Source organism: Musa acuminata, chromosome BXJ2-3 (genome assembly GCF_036884655.1).
Source record: "Musa acuminata AAA Group cultivar baxijiao chromosome BXJ2-3, Cavendish_Baxijiao_AAA, whole genome shotgun sequence".
Lineage (NCBI taxonomy): Eukaryota > Viridiplantae > Streptophyta > Magnoliopsida > Zingiberales > Musaceae > Musa > Musa acuminata.
The window spans coordinates 9,520,843-9,541,876 of NC_088340.1; the positions used below are offsets into that span (position 1 = coordinate 9,520,843).

At 40.8% G+C, this 21,034-nt stretch overlaps 4 protein-coding genes across 4 annotated transcripts; 3 read left to right on the forward strand and 1 right to left on the reverse strand.

Moving 5' to 3' along the window:
• Nucleotides 1–203: 203 nt before the first annotated feature.
• LOC135607292 (transcription factor MYB61-like) lies at nucleotides 204–1,913 on the forward strand. Its single transcript, XM_065099013.1, has 3 exons — nucleotides 204–500; nucleotides 592–721; nucleotides 812–1,913. The coding sequence occupies exons 1-3, from the start codon at nucleotides 368–370 to the stop codon at nucleotides 1,737–1,739; spliced, it is 1,191 nt and encodes a 396-aa protein (XP_064955085.1). The 5' UTR covers nucleotides 204–367; the 3' UTR covers nucleotides 1,740–1,913.
• A 6,579-nt stretch (nucleotides 1,914–8,492) lies between these two features.
• LOC135607293 (putative mannan endo-1,4-beta-mannosidase 9) lies at nucleotides 8,493–11,205 on the forward strand. The gene is made up of 5 exons (XM_065099015.1): nucleotides 8,493–9,733; nucleotides 9,872–10,066; nucleotides 10,146–10,268; nucleotides 10,345–10,547; nucleotides 10,627–11,205. Exons 1-5 carry the CDS (start codon nucleotides 9,407–9,409, stop codon nucleotides 11,117–11,119), a joined length of 1,341 nt encoding a protein of 446 aa, XP_064955087.1. The 5' UTR covers nucleotides 8,493–9,406; the 3' UTR covers nucleotides 11,120–11,205.
• A 429-nt stretch (nucleotides 11,206–11,634) lies between these two features.
• Nucleotides 11,635–12,751, reverse strand: LOC103977971 (uncharacterized). The gene has a single exon (XM_009393657.3). The coding sequence runs from the start codon at nucleotides 12,404–12,406 to the stop codon at nucleotides 11,930–11,932; it is 477 nt and encodes a 158-aa protein (XP_009391932.2). The 5' UTR covers nucleotides 12,407–12,751; the 3' UTR covers nucleotides 11,635–11,929.
• A 1,515-nt stretch (nucleotides 12,752–14,266) lies between these two features.
• Nucleotides 14,267–20,771, forward strand: LOC135607294 (protein LEAD-SENSITIVE 1-like). The gene is made up of 3 exons (XM_065099016.1): nucleotides 14,267–14,576; nucleotides 18,540–18,705; nucleotides 19,914–20,771. The coding sequence occupies exons 2-3, from the start codon at nucleotides 18,567–18,569 to the stop codon at nucleotides 20,573–20,575; spliced, it is 801 nt and encodes a 266-aa protein (XP_064955088.1). The 5' UTR covers nucleotides 14,267–14,576; nucleotides 18,540–18,566; the 3' UTR covers nucleotides 20,576–20,771.
• Nucleotides 20,772–21,034: the final 263 nt, after the last annotated feature.

Consider the following 21,034-nt stretch of genomic DNA (forward strand, 5'->3'; position numbering starts at 1 on the left):
TAGTACTAACCGGGTGGGTGAGCTTTGCTTTAATGTTGGAGAGTGGACGGAAGCGGTGGTGGAATTGGATTTGGATCCCTCCGAGTCCCATCCAACCACCGGATGCATTGCCTTCATCTTCACTGAAGCATATGGTACCTTTGCTGTTTGTCCTCCCTGCGGTGGGAGTAAAACTTTCCCCAAGTCTTCTCCTTGAATTATCAGATATAAAGAGTCGACAGCGACCACATCCTCCTCCTTTAAGCTCAGCACCGAGCCGGCTCTGTGCATTCCCCCCTTGCCCTACCAAATTTCGTTTGCTCTGCCTCCCCGCTGTATCTTCTCCGGCTCTGTGACTCGGCGGCATTGCACCGGGGCTTCACTCTGGATGGGGAGGCACGCTTGCTGCTACAAGCAGAAGCTGAGGAAAGGCTTGTGGTCTCCGGAGGAGGACGAGAAACTCGTGAGGCACATCACCAAGTACGGCCATGGGTGCTGGAGCTCTGTCCCCAAGCTAGCAGGTGAGTCTACTGCCTTGACATGAAAGCTACTGGAAGAAGAATGTGCGAGTGCACGAGATAAAAAGGGCCGCAACTTGGGTGTTTGATTCAGGCCTTCAGAGGTGCGGGAAGAGCTGCAGATTGAGGTGGATAAATTATCTGAGGCCTGATCTGAAGAGGGGCACGTTTTCGCAGCAGGAGGAGGACCTCATCGTCGACCTCCACGCAGCCTTGGGCAACAGGTGCCGACCTCCTTCCGCATGGCCGTTCTGCTAATCCTTCGAGATTTAATGCGGCTCTCGTGTTTTTGACCTACTGTTTCTGGCCTTCAGATGGTCTCAGATCGCGGCCCAGTTGCCGGGAAGAACAGACAACGAGATCAAGAACTACTGGAACTCCTGCATCAAGAAGAAGCTGAGGCAGAGAGGCATCGACCCGAGCACCCACAAGCCACTTGGCGAGACCGACGGAAGGGAAGACCGAGAAACCACGAACAGCGAGAAGACCTCCGGATCCAGAAACCCGCAGCTTCTGGCCCCCGCCTCGGTGGAGGCTGAACCAACTCCGCCATTGATGGGGACGGGAGTGTCCGAAGATCCAGCGATACCCACCAAAGAGTTCTTCGTGGATCAGCTCGTCAGCAGCAGGCACGAGAGCCCCAATTCAACCCGATACGTTCCTCTTCAGCAATCCAATTACGTCGCCTGCTGTGATGCCAATGGCACGAGACCAATCGGGCCACCGATTCAGCCAACTCCGCCGCTCTGGTTCACCCACGACACCAGGCTGCTCAACGCCGACGCTGAATTGTGTCACGACATGCTCCCATCAGTCGTCCCATCGATCTCAACATCGATGCTCTCGTCGTCAGCGGAGCTGAAGCCCATGATCAGTCTCCCGCCAGACAGCAACAACAGCGCCAACAGCACCGACAGCAGCAACGAGCTGGAGCTCCAAAGCAGCGGCACCCTTTTCGACAGCGGCATCTTCCAGTGGCTGGAACTGCTGCCGAACAAGGGTCAGATCCAATTCGATACCGAGCCGGAGGACCTCAAATGGTCGGAGTACCTTAACGGCACCATCGCATCGACGACAACCAATCAAAGCCAAGGCCAGAGCTTGTTCGGTGTCACCAAAGAAGAGAGCCAAGTCTCAGTCAATGGCTTGAATTCTTGGTACGAGGAACAGCAGCTTCATCCTCCTGATCTTTACGGTAAGGATCTCCACCAGAGAATTCCTGCACAGCCTGAACGCATCTAACTTTGGCCACCGGCAACAAGAATCTTTGGTGGGGAGCTTCTGATTCAGAGAATGGAGGCAATTCTTTTGACATGGAACAAGGAAGACTTCTGATAGATCACAGTTGTGTGATTCACAGATTTTTACGTGTAAATAGATGTTTATGATACAAAACTTGTTGGCTCTGTTTGATTATTGCGTGTGTTGCACTTTGTATCACCCAAACAATCAAGTCTTTTGTTTCAGGTTTGATGTCCTTTCAGATTTCCCTTTGCATACGGCTACTAGAATTAGTCTGATTGCTTCGAGGAAAGAATCGTAGCTGCAAATGTCTTGTCTTTCTCATCTCATTGCTACAAAACCACCCAAGCCAGCCATTAGTGGATAGATAGTTGGTGTGGAGAGTCTTTTCCTTTTCTTTCTTGCTGAGAGAGAGAGAGAGAGAGAGAGAGAGAGAGAGAGAGAGAGAGAGAGAGAGTCTTATTGGATGATGAGTCTGTTTCTTCTTGACAACCCTTCCCCCACAATGATCTCTTCAAAGTTCACAACCTATTCCTAATGTGATCTGAATCCTATCACATGATAATGAATTGTTAAACTAAACAAAGTCAGTGCTGTCACCAAAATCAAACCAGAGTTCAAAATAATCTGCTCAAAACATTTCAAAAACAACAATTGTTTTCATCACATCAAAATAATCATAATTAAAACTCATAAAATACTCATCGACCCTTAGTGGCTTTCTTGTTTATGTACCTGCATGATGACATGCAACCTCCGTCATTAGATGGCTTTCTTGTTTTCATTCGCATGGCTAGTGAATGTGGGTGCTGAGTGAAAGGCAGTGACCTACTATGGTTGCCAAACCTTGCCATAGCCAGTAATGCCGTTGCTTTTGACCGACTGTTACACAGCAGACGCTTTGCAATTCACAAAGGCTACGACAATGTCGTTAGCCACAGTCGACATCGACAGGTTGTCGATCGACCGCAGAGGTAGTTCGGGTCGCAACATAATCTTATAAACTGAGGAGAAAGAAAATTAAGAATTAACTATCTTGGAAAGACTCATTCACGTTCATATCTAATTTTTTAAGTTTTACCGTCTTATCAATCATATCAATAATATGATCATAAATCTCTCAAGTGCCATAATACTAAATCGTAATCGGTTCTTTCATTTATATGTTAATCAATGGTTTATTAATAGATTTAAATATATTTTTTGTATAATATTCTTGTGTGTTATAGGCAATAATGATATATCGATGTTATTTATAATTATTATTCTCATAAATATTAGACTGAGTCTATTAGATCTTTTGTAAGAATTTTTTTATTAATTTATTTCATAGTGCTTTGATCGGTAAGTTTACAAACTTTTCAACAAGTAATCCTAGATCACGATATAATATATCCGATATGAACCGCACATGTTACAACCATTATGAATAACTTAAATTAGAAAATGCAAAAACACCATAAGCAAGACAATGTATGGAAAGAAATATCATTATAAAATATCAAATAATAGTAATGCTTTGGGTTTATGATGAACTATTGAAATAATAGTAATTAAACTTTTGGGTGGGACGACTAATATGATTCTTATATAATAGTATTATTACCATTAGATATACACTACTAAACTAAAAGGATATCTAAATAATATTATCCTAACATATTATATAATTATTCGAAGCAGATTCACTTTTAACATATTATCTAATTATTCAAAGTACTATTATGATTTTTTTAATATCATTTATAACTAATTCTTTGATGTAATTTTATAAATTATTATTCTAAGCCACTTTCGTGACTATAAGACTAATAAAATAATATAAACTATAGTTTAAAATATTTTATAATTAATAAAAATTGCTGCTTGCCGCCATCGATGCTTGCTAGCAACCGTCTTCATCACCCTTATTGTTGTTGGTTGAGGCCAAAGCCCAATAACACTACTACCTTTGTTGAGCTGCATCGCTTGTGGCCAAATCCTATTATCATAGGCAATAACAACATCATCCAAGGAATCCGCATCGCACAGTGGCAACCACCACAATTAGTAGTGTCATCGTAGCACTTACACTGTCAAGGTTGCTGCACATAGTAATTGCCCATCTAGTATAGGTAGCCCACTAATCAAATACGGGTAGCATCTCATCACCGGCTCTACTTGCATAAAGCGAGGAATTTTGAATCACCCGTAAGCATATGAAAAGACAAACTAGATATAAAAATATATCGATAAACACAAATGAATCATTCAAGCATCGTATAAACAAGATTAAATATAACATTTTCCAAAGCAAAGTGTGCTTATAAGTAAATCTAATATAAAATAGATCTAATAAGCATAAAAATTAATTTAAAAATATATCTAATATCACCTTTTTATGATATAAGGTATTTGACTTCAAAGTATTAGGTTCTAATACCAATCGTGAATATAAAAATATAATAATTTTAGAATTATATAAAAAAAATTAAAATCAAATAAAAATAGATCAAGATAAAAAATATGCACCTTTTGATATCATTTAAAAAATCTTTATTGATTTTAGAATGTGTTTCACACACATAGTGTGAACTATACAAGTTCTAACAATTCAAAATAATTTGAACCACAGTATAAGGATACGAGAAGAATGAGAATGCATGCAAGGAAGTATCATAATAAAATATAAAATAAATTTAATATTTTTAAAATTTTAAAAATATGATGAAATATTGATATTATTCTTATTTCGCATCTAGGTAAAATATTGATATATATAGTGTTCGCAAAAAAATATTTATGGATAAGTAATACTATCCTTGTGGAATAATATATCTTTGGATATACAATTTAAAATTACCATGATAATCAAAATAGTATCATCATATCATATTATATAATTATTTGAAATAAATTCTCACTTTGGTTTATCTAAATCCCATAATTATGTGTGTCATTATAAATATTATTTTTTATTAATATAATTTAGGGTCAATTCTTTAATATAATTTCATAAATTATTAGTGTAGGATGACTGTAAGACTAATATAATAATTTAAAGTATAATTTAAAATAAAATATTTATTATAATTCATATCACATAAGCCTATCATCTTACACTATTTTGGTAGATACAAGTTAAATAAAACTTAGAGATATAAATTACAAATAATATTTACTAAATATTTTTAATTTGATTTATATAAAAATAACTAAATAATTATAATAAATATTAAATATTAATCAACATAAAAAAACTTATGCGATGAATATAATCATGATAAAACATAAATAATATCTTTAAGCAAAAAAATTATTTCATAATTTTAAACATATACATGTGAATAACTAAATAAATATCCAAAATAATAATTAAAAGTTAAATATCATAAATAATAAAAAAAATATAATATTTCATATGAGAAAATTATAAATTATAATTTTTTAAAATTTTGTATGGAACTCTAAATTAAACTAGTAAACTCTATCTAGTTAGGCTCAAAATTGGATTAAACATCAACCCGATTAGGTTAGTCAAAATTAAAACTAAGTAAAATAAAAAATTAATCAAGATTTAACTGTTTCCAAATTCAGTCAAAATAAAATTGATTGAATCTAAATGTAGTTGAGTAGTCAAAATACAATCATAAATAAGTTCAATAAAAATATTTGATTAAGGTTGATCAAATTAATTTATTCTATAGTTCATGACATAAGTAAAAAATATCTAATTTTTGAAAAAGAAAGCTATAATTTTGTTGGGATATATAGTAAATATCTAATTTTTGAAAGTTAGAACTATAAAGGGATATTGACCAGAAGTAAATGGGTTCAAGAGGATAACAATATTTGAATAATTGAAAAACCTTAATTTGTTTTCTTCTTTTTCTCAATCATAGCCTACATGTCGCATGCGACTGTTGTAGTGTGTGGTTGTCCGTCACCTATGTGCCTCCTATGGTTGTTGAGGAACGTGACCAACCGACGACCCCTACGGTCATCGAGGTGTATGTAACTGTTCTCACACGGCCGATTGACAACATGTTGCCACCACTTGCATTGCCTTTGTTGCGCGCAGTCGTCCGCTGTCTATGCACAATTGCCTTGAACTACCTCTATGGCCAATTGATGACCCATCGATGCCGACCATGGCCAACAATGTCATCGCAGCCTCTGTGAATTGCCACGCATCTAACGTGCGACTGTTGATCAATGACAATGGTATTACTGCTTGTGGCAAGATTGGCAACCATCATACATCATCGCCTTTCGCCCAGTGCCCACCTTCACAAGCCATGTGACCAATAGTAATTGTGTCAACCCAGCTTCGACCCACATCAACGTAGCCCGTTATTGATGATCGCTTTTATTCCTTCCTATCACCACACTTTGTCGCAATAATCCTATCCTACTACGACCCCTTGACTCACAAGTGAACAAAACTAATAATGATATACTGACATTCATTACCGATCATAGTAGGTTGTCACCCTCTATTATGTACAACAAGCTATTCACTACAACCAGTTGATCAAAATCGAGCAATATGCTTATATCCGCAATTCCTCTCATGTGAGTGGAAAACCTTTATCACTAGCAAGTAGATGACCAAGGCGAGCACGATAAAATAAATAGATTTGATCACCACAAATGGGAAAAACACATAATAGATCTAACACAAAGCATATTAGGATAAAATAAATAGAGTTGATCACCCTTCATAGACAAATGGGAAGAATAGATCTAATACAAAACATATTTAATGCTTTTATGATATATGATATTTGATTTTGAAATAAACTTTAAAAATAATTATAAGCATAAAAACTATAATCATGCTACTATGAGATAAAATTTACTAACAGAATCAAAATAGCATATCTTTCGATACTATTCAGAAAATTTTTATTTGATTCAAAAGTACACTATCATCGGATTCGAAAACTATAAACGATGAAATAGAGACAAGACGATTGATAATAAATAGATCTCATATCATTATAGTTCTTAGGAGATGTTATCTATTTATAAACGATAACAAATGATATAGGCATAAAAAATATGAGAGTCACTTATCTTTTCAGAAATCCTATCATAAATAAATTTCTTTTTTGATCATCATAATCAAATTTTAATTAAATTTATAATATATTTTATCTAATTAAATAAAATTTTATTTCAACCACTTCCGTCAGTTTACTTTAACATGAGAGCCATTTGAACAAGAATATTAATAAGATGCAAATACTTTATAAGAAAGTCTGAAAATTAAACCTATGTTGGCCCGAGGTTACCCTCCTCACACGAAAGCAAGATTAAATTCACTTTTCCGACGAACCACGGTCCGCCATTAATGTGCGGCCCATGAACTCTCTCTCTCTCTCATCCGGCCTTCATGTACTCGTGCCATGTGCTTACCTTAATAAGCTCGCTCATGAGGTCGGTGCAGTCGAGGGAGGTGTATAGCAAGGGGAAGGAAGGGCCCAAATGTGACGGAGATTTCGAGTGGAAAGGGCCAAAAGGAGAAGTAGATTTCCAAGGCAAAGGGCCGGATGAAGGCGGCCAAGTCGAGGGAGGAGTATCGCAATCGGTGTTGCCTCCGGACCATTCCATGTTTTCAAGACGCAGATCCAATTGTCTGCTCCAGACGAACATCTGGCGCTCTCGTCCCGCGGCCCCCGCGAGGCAGGCAGGCGGATGTATAGGGTTCATCTTCTTGGTGGCTCTTTGCCCCCCCCCCCCTTCCCCCTCCGAACCCTAAATCGCGTGACCTACTGACGTGGCCGTCGTCGGGAGATCCAGCGGAACTAATGTGCACGATCCTCGGCGCCCTCGTACCTTCAGTGTGCTGGCTCCTGGATCGCCGTCGACGCAGGAGGCGATAGCGGGGAGTCATTCGCCGAGGTGCCGGCCAGAGATGTTGCCACGGTCGACGTCGACGGAGGCGTGGCAATCCGTGTACTATTCCTTTTGTCTCCACCCCCGATCAGGTTTTGGTAAGTGAAACCCGAACTCATCGTAATTGTCAGCAGTCAAACTCAATTCGATGTCGTGCACGCAACAAGTCTGATTCGGAATTGCGTTCTCTTAGCGTAGAGCTGCGGCAACTTCCACTTCCATTATGTGCAGTAATGACCAATTTCGTAAGAAAGAAGAGAGAGAAAACAGAGAATTCTATTACTTTTCTATAAAAGGCTTATAGTATTAATAGGTGCTTTAAATAGGCCTCCAATTAGGAGTTGTGTACACGGCAACAGCTCAAAATGAAGATTCTGAATTTTAATCCCAATCTTATCTAAAGAAAAGTTCTAAATCAATTCTAGAAAGAATTGTTAGCGAGGGAGAGAATCATTAGAAAAAAAATTATAGATTAATAATAAAAAAATAAATTATTTAATATATGAAATCAAAACTTTTCTTATTCATCTCTCATATAAATTTAATTATTTTTTTAAAATTTTCTTTGGAAATATCAAAGATTATCCTTAGAAGCAACGAAAATACATTGATTTTTTTTCTCATTAATATCTTGAGAAGAAATATATATATTTATAGAAATAAATCTTAATTCACTAAGAAGTTTTAATTTAATTAATTTTTTTATCAATTAATTTAAATATTTTAAAAGTAGTTATCAATCCTATCACTTATAAGGTAAGTAAACAGACCTAAATCTAAGGAAAGCATACAAGATGGTGTGAATTTAGGTTGTCGGCCTGAGAAACGACTGGAAACTCCGGCGGACTTGCCGGGAATGAAACCGAGTGGATAAAAGTGACGGAGGAGAAAGAAGAACGGCTAAGTAAATGATGCCGTGGCGAAGCTAACAGTCTTGTTTCTTTTTTTGAGTGGGTGGCAGAGAAGAGAAGGTCGGGAAAGAGAAAGCGACGCCGACGGCGACGGCAACTGATACCGACGCCCCCATATGATATTATAATTCATGTGGGATCACGTCCTCACCAGCTGCGTGGACCAGCCCCTTAGGTCCACGTGGCAAGGCGTATCAAGAAGGGCATGCAGCTACTTGTGGCGTGGCACTGCATGCATGGCTTCTCCGCGGCTTCATGTACTCCGCGTGATGGCCGAGTCAGTTAGTCATATGTCACCGGGACCGACCATGAAATTGTGGTGCGACGCGCCGCTGACGATTCCTGGAAACGCAGAGCTGCAAGCCAGCGGACGAAGCAAAGCCCCCGTTGCCTTCTTAACACCTGTCTTAGTTGTGAAGCATCCAATTAAGTTGGGCGAGCCGTACCAGCACTTCTTTCTTCTTGTTCGCCTTTTGTCACCTACCGTTCCATCTCCACTTTCCCTGCCCTCCCCGCCATTAACTGCAGCTCATCGGGTCCTTCTATAAATCAGAATGGTGCGCCATTGATTTCAATGACGCAACACACACTAAAGCTAGATCTAGTTTCCCCGTGATTGCAGCATCTCTCGCTCTCTCTCTTTCTCTCTCTCTCTCTCTCTCTCTCTTTCTGTGTCTGTCTGTCTGTCTGTCAGATTTATAGTCTTTGTTGTTTGTAATAGAAACTGAGATCATAATAGGATAGCTTTTAGCTCTTGGATTCGTTTCTTGAGCAGAAGGATTTCTCGGGTCCTTCAGAAAGTCCAAATACACGCCACACACAAATAAGAACTCACAGCAACTCACGGTCCTTCAACAGAAATCGTAGGTCTCCCAGATGCACACGGAAGTCCTCGTCTACGGCTTGCTTCTGTGGACACTTTTGGCTTCTCGAGATAGCAGAGCTCACGGTGACACGGGTTTCGTGCGAACCAACATGACTCATTTCCTCGTGAACCGCCGCCCGTTCAGCTTGAACGGATTCAATGCTTACTGGTTGATGTACGTGGCGTCGTTCCCGGAGGAGGGACGGAGCATGGTTTCTTCTGCGTTCCAGGAGGCTTCTACCCATGGGCTCACACTGGCCAGGACTTGGGCTTTCCGGGACGGTGGATACAAACCCCTGCAGCGTTCTCCCGGCGTCTACGACGAGGACATGTTCCAGGTATCCTATGCACGCTTGAAGGGATGGATGCATCAGGCACTCCTACCTGTGAAGATCCGGAAGAAGCAACCTGTGTGTGTATATGTGCATCCTGTTCTATAACAATGTGATCTACATGGATCGCTCACATCGTTGCAGGGTTTGGATTTCGTGATTTCGGAGGCCAAGAAGTATGGGATCTATCTGGTACTGAGTTTGGTCAACAACTTTGAGAGCTTCGGGGGTAGAACGCAGTATATCCAGTGGGCGAGAGACGAGGGGCGTCACCTCAGCTCTGACGATGACTTCTACAGAGACGAAGTCGTCAAGAGTTACTACAAGAACCATGTCAGGGTAACCCTTTTGCCTTCTCTCTACATTCTTCTCTTCTCTCTCCATGGAGGCCTCGGCCTTAGTTACTTGAATGGATCAGGCAATACTAACCAGAGTTAACACCATAACCGGAGTAGCCTATAAGGACGAGGCCGCCATTTTTGCATGGGAACTCGTCAACGAGCCGCGCTGCGAAACCGATCCCTCTGGCCGGACATTGCAGGTAAATAAAACCATGAATCTAATCTGTCCTTTGTCTTATGTTCTCCAAAATAGTCTGGCTTGATTAATATGTACAGGCTTGGATCGAGGAGATGGCTGCTCATGTGAAGTCCATCGACAGCAACCATTTGCTGGAAGTCGGGCTCGAAGGGTTCTACGGGGAGACGATTCCCGAGAGGAAAAAGATCAACCTTGGTTACGAAATGGGTACCGACTTCATAAGCAATAATCAAGTCCAAGGAGTTGACTTTGCCACCATCCACGCCTACCCTGATATGTGGTAAGCCACAGTCTTCTCTCACCGATCTGTCGACGTAGTTGGCTTTGCTGCACGCATGAAGGTTTGTGGACTGCTGCAGGATGCCGGGATCAACCGAGCAGACGCAGTTGGCTTTCCTCCAGTCTTGGATTCAGTCGCACGTCGAGGACGCCGACGCGGTTCTGCGAAAGCCGCTGCTGATATCGGAGTTCGGCAAATCCTCGAGGCTGTCGAACCGCACGGGGGACGTTAAGGCCGCCTTGTACACCACCGTGTACGACGCGATCTACGCGTCGGCCCGCGGCGGAGGCGCCTGCCGAGGCGGGATCTTCTGGAACCTGTTGTTGGGCGTGCAGGAAATGGAGGGGCTAAGAGATGGCTACGAAGTCATCTTCTCCGAGAGCCCTTCTCTGGGGCAGATCATCTCGAATCAGTCCCACCGCATCTCCAACCTCAACGGTGGCAGCGAGACCGAGAAGAAACCGAGACCTGCACTGCCAAGTGGCAATCAGTGGTCTATATCGAAGAGAGATCGTCTTCTTGTTTCATCCATTCGAATTCTTTTGTTCTTATTCCACTTCCTATTAATTTGAATTTTATATTGCACGAATGTGCACGTCACACATTGTTTGTACTTTGTATTTAGTTAATACAAGATTCTAATGCTGGATTTGTTTAATGAGTCATGATACGCTTAGGGTCCACAGTCGCCAGGTAAGGTGCCTTCGGAGGTTTGATCGAGCCCAAGTTCAAGGCCCAATTCATCGAACCCAATCGACAGCATCTAACACGAAAAAGAAAGCAGAAGGTACGACGTCTGTACGGACGCTCGAAACCAAACACACTCGCCAACCAACGGCACTAAAGAGCAATAAACCACGCCTGAGCTCAGGGGTCCACATCCTGTTTTCTCATGCTTGAGCTCGAGGTAGAATTTGGTGGAGGATTATCGGGTTGGTCAAGTAAATAGCGCGAATAAATAACTCAGTCATGTGACCGAAGACCAAGAGGAAATCGTTGGATTAGATTTACATCCTTTGAAACGATTCAAGATGCTTCCATTTGTTGGGTTGGCGCGACTTTTGATGCGATAGGAAGAAGAAGCTGGTGGTGGAAGCTCCTCGGTACCAACGACGTTAGCAGCCGGGCAATATTTCGCACTCCGGTGCAGAGAAGGACATGACTGTAATGTTTGTTCGCATGAGACGATATGGAAAGCAGGTAAAGCATACATAGTAGGTGAAGTCAAAGAACAGTAGATGACAACAAAGCAGCGGCAGCCTCTGCTTCCGCTTCCTGATTGCTGACGTTACTGCTTTCTCCGTGTGTGAACCATGCGGTCACCAGCTGGACCACTCGGCAGAGGAGCCGCTACTGCTGTTGCTGGCGCTGCGTCGAATGGATCACCAGCTGGACCACTCGGCGGAGGAGCCGCTACTGCTGTTGCTGGCGCTGCGTCGGTGTGGCAGCCGCTGGAACTGGACGGAGCCGAGGCGGTGGGAGCGCCGCCTCCTGCGGCCGACGCCGCCGCCGGACAAGACGGCGCGGAGCTTGGCCCAGAGGAGGCGAGGCAGACGGCGGGCGGCGCGGAGGCGGGCCCAGACGAGGCGGCGGACGCGGAGCAGGGTGCGGCGCACCCGCTCACGAGGGCCCTGCCTACGGGAGAAGTGGTAGCTCCGAAGGAAGAGCTGCCGGCGCTCCATGAACTCCCCCTGCTGCTCCCACCAAAACATGTAGTCCGCTCGGAACAACGGCGCCGCCCCGCTGCCCTTCTCCCCTCTTCTCGTCACATACCCCGCTTTTGCCGCCGCCGTCGCCTCTGCTGTTAACGCCATTCCCCTTCCCCTACCGAATACGGATCGATCAGTGGACCAAACCATGCATCTCACCCTGAAATATAGGATGGCGTGAATCTATACAAACACGAGCAGGAGATATATGGAGAGGAACAGTGGATCAAGAATAGAAGGGCAGTTTCAAATGAAGCGAGAGGGAAGGCGATCGAGAATAATACGGGGAAAAGGTGGAAGATTTCCTTCTCTCGCTCGCTCTCTCTCTCTCTCTCTCTCTCGTTCTCAGCCTTTCACCCTTTCTTTGTTTCCACCTCGTCCCTATTAACTCGCCTTTATTATAATCAGCGCGAGTGGACGAAGAGTTAGATGGTATTCTGGTCCGGCGGCTCGTCCGTCACAGCCTCCGCGGATCTCCTGTGACCTTTCCCTCTCTCTTATCGCCACCCATTCCTCCCCCCTTTTACTATTCTCCTGCCTCGGCCTCGTTCTTCGCGTGGCAATGTCTCGACGAAGCCGCAGAATCGTACGGTGTACGGTTCTTAACCTTCAGATGGACGGGCGTGATTCGATCATCTCCTGTACTAATCTCGGTCAACCATCGGTTTAAAGAAAAGAGCCATCCTTCGCATCCAAGAAACTCCACATCGATCAACCGTCCATTCTCCCCATCCTAATACCGCAGCCGTCCGATCAAAGGTGATGTGGGCGGCGCCGAAGGTGTGCATAGGTTGATAAAGTATTCCACCCGACATAAATCTTTTTATCCTTTCCTTTAAGCGACGATTTCTTTTTCTTTTTCCTGCTAAAGCAGACGTCTCAATTCGATTTGCTTACCATCTTCACTCCCCACATCTACGTAACTGTTGTACACTTAACATTCAGGAACCGATTCATATCAGTAACGGTGTGAGGACGCATCACAATCCATCACGATCATCAAGAAATGTCTGATGGGATTACTTCATGTGGGAGATGACAGAGAGATCAGAGCCGAGGAAAAGGAGGCCGGCCAGCCGATGCACCTAATACAAAAGTCAAAGCCATGGCCAACAAGTAACCCTCGTGGGTCAAACGCACGAAACGTGCCACTTCACACCTTAAAAGGTCAAACGATGCACGTCAGATCCTTCGACATCGGTATTTGAATATATATATATATATATATATAATAAAATATGTATTGCGTTAATTATCGCTTCACTCTTTTGCAATGAAGCATATAGAAGCGACAACTAACGATTCTCTAACGGTAATAATAAGAATAATAATAGTAATAGATAAAGACTGTTACTTATTGCGAATTATGATGCTGAGATTAGTGCAGTGGCCATAACAACGCATTAAGGAAATGGCCTAAAGATAATGATGCATTTGCTCATTATTTGGTAATCCAAAGACAGTTACATGGTACGAAAAATAATGTCATTTATTGAGCTCCAATCATTCGACATTTCCAACCCGTATCACTGAAATCACTTTGATTGTGAAAGATATTGAATTTAAATGAGAGGCTAAAAATATGATAAATGAGCGGTCTCAATAAATGGCACGATTAATGGCGTGAACAATCAAAAAAATAAAAATCCCATGGATAAAATTAAAATTAAAGGGCAACAAATATTAGATAAACCTGAGAAATTTACTTCCAAATAATATCAAGAATTTATATTTCTTATTCCTTTTTATCGTGAATCAGCCCACAACTCCCTAAATAATAGGCGTAATTGAGACACATATCTTGATCTTAATATTGTGAATTAATATAATAATGTATAGTTTTATGATTTTAAATGCTATTTTATTTTTATAGATATGTATACATTTTCAGAAAAAAAATATAAATCTCGAAACCATCGAGGCGCTCTGATTGATCCCCACGTGTCACATCACTCACCGTCCATGTCTCTGATGACTTCATGTTATCGATATCCGTGGCCGGTCAGGAATACTCCGATGGTTCCATTTGGAATCGCGACATCTCCATGGCGGATACCGTGCGAGGCAAAGCGACCCGATGGAGGCGAGGGAAGACGAGAGATAGCTTCCTTCGCGTTTACGCGAAGCAAAGGAAAGCACCCTCTTGCCCTCCCTCTCCTCCTCTCTCCCCCACCCGTTCTTCCGTAACCTTAGCCTCACCGCAGGGGGAGAAAGGGAAGCAGCCGTCATGGGGGTTTCTCCAACAGGATCGAGAGGGAGCGGCCTGTTCCCGTCGATCATATATGTTCTTGGAGATGCGGCTACATCTACCTGAATCACGGTCCGTTCCTCCTTTTTTCCTCATTCTCGGTTCGAGAGTTTCGCTGATCTCATAGCCTAGCCCTCTTGAATCGCGCTTTTTTTTAGCAATATCCTAATTTTGGTAGCCATTCTATCAATCGCTCCTTAATTGTGTGCAATTCGTTCAGCTTTCAAGGCCCTAACGTCGTTATAGGTCAATCACCGATGCAACACGTCTTCGCATGTGGATCGTTTTGTAGATTTGCTATCTGTTTACTGTACTGTCTTTTCTACGAGACACATCAATCGTGGAAGGATACTTGGAATTCTTGTAATTAGTGGTTTTAAATGTACTGATTGTCCAACTAGAGTCGATCGACCAGGAGTGAGGAATTAGTGACCACACTAGTGCTATTTGCTCCATTATGCACCACAAGTCGTTTTTGTATCCATGATTTCTTAAATCTGATGTTAAGGTGATTTGCTCACCCAATTTTGTCACTGGGGATATTGAACTTGAGTTGCATGTTGGATTTTGGTTTCGTACTCTCAAGATATTTCTATTTTGGGGACTTCCCATTCAAGTTGATGTACTCATTCCTTCTCTGTGTGATGTCTTGCATTTGCTTCTAGTCTTCCTATTATTATCCGCAGTATGTAATGTTGTTTTAATTCTTACATTTGCATTGCAAAACTTTCCAAGTCTTTTTCTTTGTTAAAGAAGTCCTCCAACACGTCCTCCTGTAGAGAGCACACTCAAATGGAACACATTGTTTAAGAATAAACATGGATGATGATACCTCTGTTGTATTTTTGCTGGTTAAGAAGGAAGTCCAAGAAATTTTGATTGTCATGAATCATTTGTCTTGAGTTGAACTACTAAACAACAATAACATTACTGTTGAACATGGGAAGTGGAGGGGTAGATGAGTTATTCAAGTCTACCAAAACAACAATAACATTATTGTTGAACATCACTACTTTCGTTGTTTTCATTACAATAAAATGAGTTATTCAAGTCTAATTTGTGGCTGTGATTGTCAGACTGTGAGCTATTTAACTAGTTGACTTTCACGTAGTTTTGACATCTCACCTGAAGTCTCATTATCAAAGTCATTAAGAATAATAAAAAAATTATTGGCAATAATGAGATCATCTCTGCAATGAGATCTTTAGAACAAATAAAGATATTAAGCCAAAACTTAATAAAATATAAGTTAAAGGGTCATATGTCTCAAAACATATAGAAAAATCACATTATCAAGTTCCAATTATATTGCGGTTTCATAGGGAACGGTGAGATCTCCATCGTGTGTGGTGGGATTGCATCAGCCACGACTGGCAATATCCTATGAAGCAAATCAAATAAGAGGGAGGCTAGGAAAGAGGGAGAGATGGCTTCCTTCACATTTAAGCTAAGAAAAAATGCGTGTTGTTGTCCCTTTCTTATCTCTTCGCACTTGCTCTTTTGTTGTAATCAATGGATATTTTCTCCCATTTCCTGAATTGGGAATTTTTAATCAGGGATTTACCTTATTCACTTTGATTTGTTTCCTTGGTTAATAATTGAAATCTGCTTCCTTAGTTATCTAAGCTAAGTTAGTAATTTAATTAATTTGTTCGAAACAAAATATCTTTCTTTCTTTGAGGGAAACCCTCCCTCTTCTGAAATATAACGTGCTGGCTAGGAATGCAATTAATTAATATATAATGTATTAGTTAGAAATCTAATTAATTAATAAATTTGAGATAAATTGTCTTTCTTTTTTAAGAGAACCCCTCGAATATAATATTGGTCAAGTCTCTCTAATATTCATCAATACTGTAAAAAGTTGCGGGAACTCTATATTGAAGTAAGTTTTATTCTCTACCTTTTCTTGAATTGTTTTGTTAATATTTTTAAAAAATACGGATGCATGAAATTTGTTAACTTTATTATTATAAAATTGTGAACTATGATCAATAATTCTCAGATATTGAATTAATCTTGCATTTTTTATGTTTTTGTTTTAATTAGTTTAAATATTGAATCATGGTTAATAAATAAAAATTAATGAATTTCATGAAAGTATTGCATGATTCTTTAAATTAAGTTAATCATTGTGGCATGTTAATTTATTTGATTAAATTAATTTGCTTGTTGTTGTTAACTTCATTATATTTGATGTTTAAATTAGATTTTCTTATTTCATTTATCAATTAATTGACAGTTTAATTTATGTTTGACAAAGAGAAGATAATGAATTCCTAATTGAGATTGAGAAGTCCATGGTTGGGCCAGATTAACCCAACCCGAGCCCGTCCATGCAGCCCATGGTCAACCTATCCCGAGTAAACTCAGGCCCCATCTGATCTAAACCAGGGCGCTGAGACAGCAGGCTAATGGCTTGTAGTGTGGGGGTTGGCTTGTGATTGGCATGACCCTAGGTTTGCATGGCTTGGACCCAAGCCTTCGCCTCGTTTTGTAGTGGCCTTGCTCAGTGAGGCCTCACGTGGCTCGGTTGTTTTGACTTGGTATGTGTTGGCACGGCCCAAGTGCAGCCCAGCTTTGCACCCAGCCTATTGCTGTCCGCTTCAGTTCGTGGCACGTGCAGCTCATGTTTTCAGCCCATACTGGGCCATGCTAGCGGCCCATAGGGGCCACAACGCTTATGCCCCATGTGTAGGGCAGCTTGTGGCCTTGGTCTGATCCTTGTATCTTGACCTAACCAAGCCAGATTGACCAATTCAGGGTGATTCTGAACCTATCTTGTCCTTTTCAAGTCGGCTTAGCCCAAATTGTGTGCACTGAAGTCTAACTTTGTTGGTTTAGGGTGATTGTAGACCAATGTTGCATTAATTTGATTCTGGTTCAGTTGGGTCTTAGCTAAAAACTTAGTCAGTTTAAATCAATTATTTTATAATTTAGGCCAATTATGGATTGTAGAGTGATTGACATCTCATGATTTTATGATTTAACAAATTTAGAAGCCTTAATTAAAGTTATATAAAAGAAATTTGAAAATAATCAATGGTTTTTAAGTTTAAATGTTATTTGACACTAACATTATTGATATGATACATACTTTATGTCTGATTGCTATCATGAGGTAAAAATGGCTATGGTGAGTTATCAATGTTAGGAGTACTGTACGAAAAGAACTACAAGTCCATCCTAGTGTGAAGCCTTTAATAGACTGAGCATAGTCTATCATGATATTTTATATTGTTTATTTGATTGCATGCATGAACGAAATGAATAAAAATGAACGGTTATGATAACTAATGATGAGGACTTTGTTTTCTTACTAAGAGCAAGCATGTCAGTATTGGTATGGTAATCTCTTTCAGCATTAGTGGGTCGTTAGAGATGATGGCTAGATGATCCTCCATCCGTTGTGGGAAAGAACATGTATTACTTGGAGTTAGGTTAGGGACATCACTTCATTTGTTATTGGTATTGCAATATGAGTTCTCTCCAACCATTTCTAGGAGTATATGAAAACTATCCATGCAGTGATACATCTTGGTGGAGTGCACCGTCGGTTGTCCGATGTATGCATATGTTATATGTGGATGTCATTTGACAATTGAAATATATTTGTATGAGATTGATGTATGATTTTGTTTATTGCATAAGAATTATTGTTATTAATAATGATTTATAAGTTATTATTCGATATATGGACTTTTTGAAGAAATGATTTACTTTCATTTCATATGAAAGTGTTAGTATATAATGATTGAAAATGTTTTGTGATTATTGAAGTCTTTGGAGTTTCCTACTCAGTGTGGATTGCTGATATATTTTTATTTTATATTTATTTTAAGAGCAATCTATTGACTTGTATTAGACTTGAGACTTGAGTCGAGTAGACTTTTTGATTTTTATGTAGCATTCCCAAAAAGTTATAGGTTTCTCAATTGATAAATTTATTATTGTAACTACAAAAAAATATTATATTTAAGAAAATATTTACTTCTATAATTGTGGATTTTGAAGTGGTGAGTTATGCATGTACAGAGTTAAAAGCATATCGGGCCGTGACATATGGAACCTAGCCTCGCCTCAAGGGGAGATAGAGGAGGCCCCAGCACAGGGGTTTTCTCCAACAGGATCGAGAGGGAGCAGCTGGTTCCCGGCGATCACATCTATTCATGGAGATCCGCCTGCATCTACGCCCATCATGGTCTGCTCCTCTTCTTTCTTCATCCTCGGTCTTTCTTGGTATAGTGTGAGTGGGCATGCCAGGTTCTAGAACTTTGTCAATCGCCTCACCTTGCACTCTTGGATTGCATCTCCTTTACCATTATCCCATCTTGGGAGCCTTCTATTTAAGCTCTTCAAATGTTTGCAATTTGTTTAGATTTCAAAGCCTCAAAATCATTAAAAGGTCAATTGCTAATGCCGATAGATCATTTTATTGACCTGCTCTCTGTTATACTGTTATACTGTATTTCTACCAGCGACATCAAGCATGAACTTTGCCTGTTTAAAATTCATGGAAGCATCCTTGGAATTTTTACCATACTGGTTTCCAAAAGAAAAAAATTTATCCTACATATGATAGTCTTGCTTATCTAGTTTTAGATGTACTGATCGCCCAACTAGAGTCTATCCATCAGTAGTGAAAAATTACTAACCATGCTAGTCCCTCTTTGTACCATTACGCACCACAAGTCATTCTAAAATTCATGATTTTTTTAAACCTAATGTTAAGGTGATTTGGCAGCAGGAATGTTGAACTTGAGTTGCATAATGTTCAAGCTAAATGGTTAGTTCTTGGATTCTGGTTTAGTACTCTCAAGAAATTTCTATTTTCATGTACTCATTCCTGTGTGATGCCTTGCATTTGCTTCCAGTCAAGTTCCTTTTACTATTTGCAGTCTCTACTCATATTTCTCTGCCGTACATTTACATTGAAAGCCTTTCCAAAGCCCTCGAAAACATCCTCCCCTAGAGAGCACATAAATATCGAACACATTGTTCAATAATAAACATGAGTGATGATGCCTCTGATGTATTTTCTCTGGTTAAGAGGAAGGCAAAACACTTTTGTTGATGTCAGAGACCATTTATTGTAAGTTTAACTACCAAACAACTACAAGAGTACTGTTGAACAGGGGAAATAGAGGAAGTGGAGTGATAGATGGTCTGTGAGAGAGTTTGCATAGCGATCGTCCTATTAATTAGATGCTTCACATCAGGTTGTTTTTTCAACCTTTATTTATATGACTCTCTTTTTCCAAGAAGGCTTAGTGCTTTCTGTAACTAAATAATCTGACATGCCCAATTTCTGTGAATATTGTATGTTACTTTCTGTACTAGTCATATATTCTCATGTCTTGTTACAACTATGATAATAACATATGATCACTGGTCTTTTTTATTTTCTAGGGATATATGTGGGGGATGGCATGGTGATTCACTACACAGGGGCAGCAGGACAGGAAATTGGAACAGGAACTTTTGTAAACCGAATTTTCTCCATCTCCTCCTCTCCATGGAGGAATTCCACACCTGTTTGTGAAAGGTGTGGTGTTGATCAGAGCAGACAAAATGGAGTAACCAAATCATGCCTTGACTGCTTTCTTGCTGGATTTAATCTCTGCCTCTTTCGTTACTCCGTAACTCCAGCTTTCTTCATCACTCAAGCTCGTGGGGGAACCTGCACGCTTGCAGTTTCAGATCCCCCCGAAGTCGTCCTCCATCGAGCACGATATCTCCTCGGTAACAATGGATTCGGCACGTATAGCTTGTTCAACAACAACTGTGAGGACTTTGCCATGTATTGCAAAACCGGGCTGCTGGTGGATGCATCTTCCGGTGCCGCCACACGAAGTGGGCAAATATCATCCCTTGCAGCTGCAATGACTCTGGTTGCATCATCACCTCTTGGGTTCTTGGCCACAGGCGGCGGTGGCCTGGTGGTGGCGGGTGCCATGTACAGTATCAGTCGGTATCTATCTGATATCAGCATCAGGTGGGATGTCATTAAGATCCCTGTCGAAACCTTGGTTTCCCGATTGCCCATGAGCAACCCCGGAGCTGCCAGCTAAAGCAGAACACGACCTTTGTTTGTGTTTTGAGAAACCATGGAAGGCGTGTGTTGTTCTAATGATATAAATTTCGGTGTTCTACAATTAGAATTAGAAATTTGGAGTTTTTTTGTTTGTTGTATCATCCATCAAGCAGATACTGCTGGAGTCACAATCAAAATTTCTACTATCGATCCATCACTCCAAATTGAGCTGTCGTACTCTGTCGAGCATTTTGTTGGTCTGCAAGCATTGTAGCATCCGGCCATATGCTGTAGAACATAAAGTTGAGCAAGTGTCTTCTCATAATGCAAGCTTTACTTGCATCGCAGAGCAGATATTGACATGTAATGGAAATCAAAACCATACTGCCATGACATATTTGACACCAGTGATGCTACATCTAACCTGCATGCCTTTCTTTCTGCACACTAAAGATGCGCGGGCACTCACCCACACACTTATAAAGCCTCATTTGAT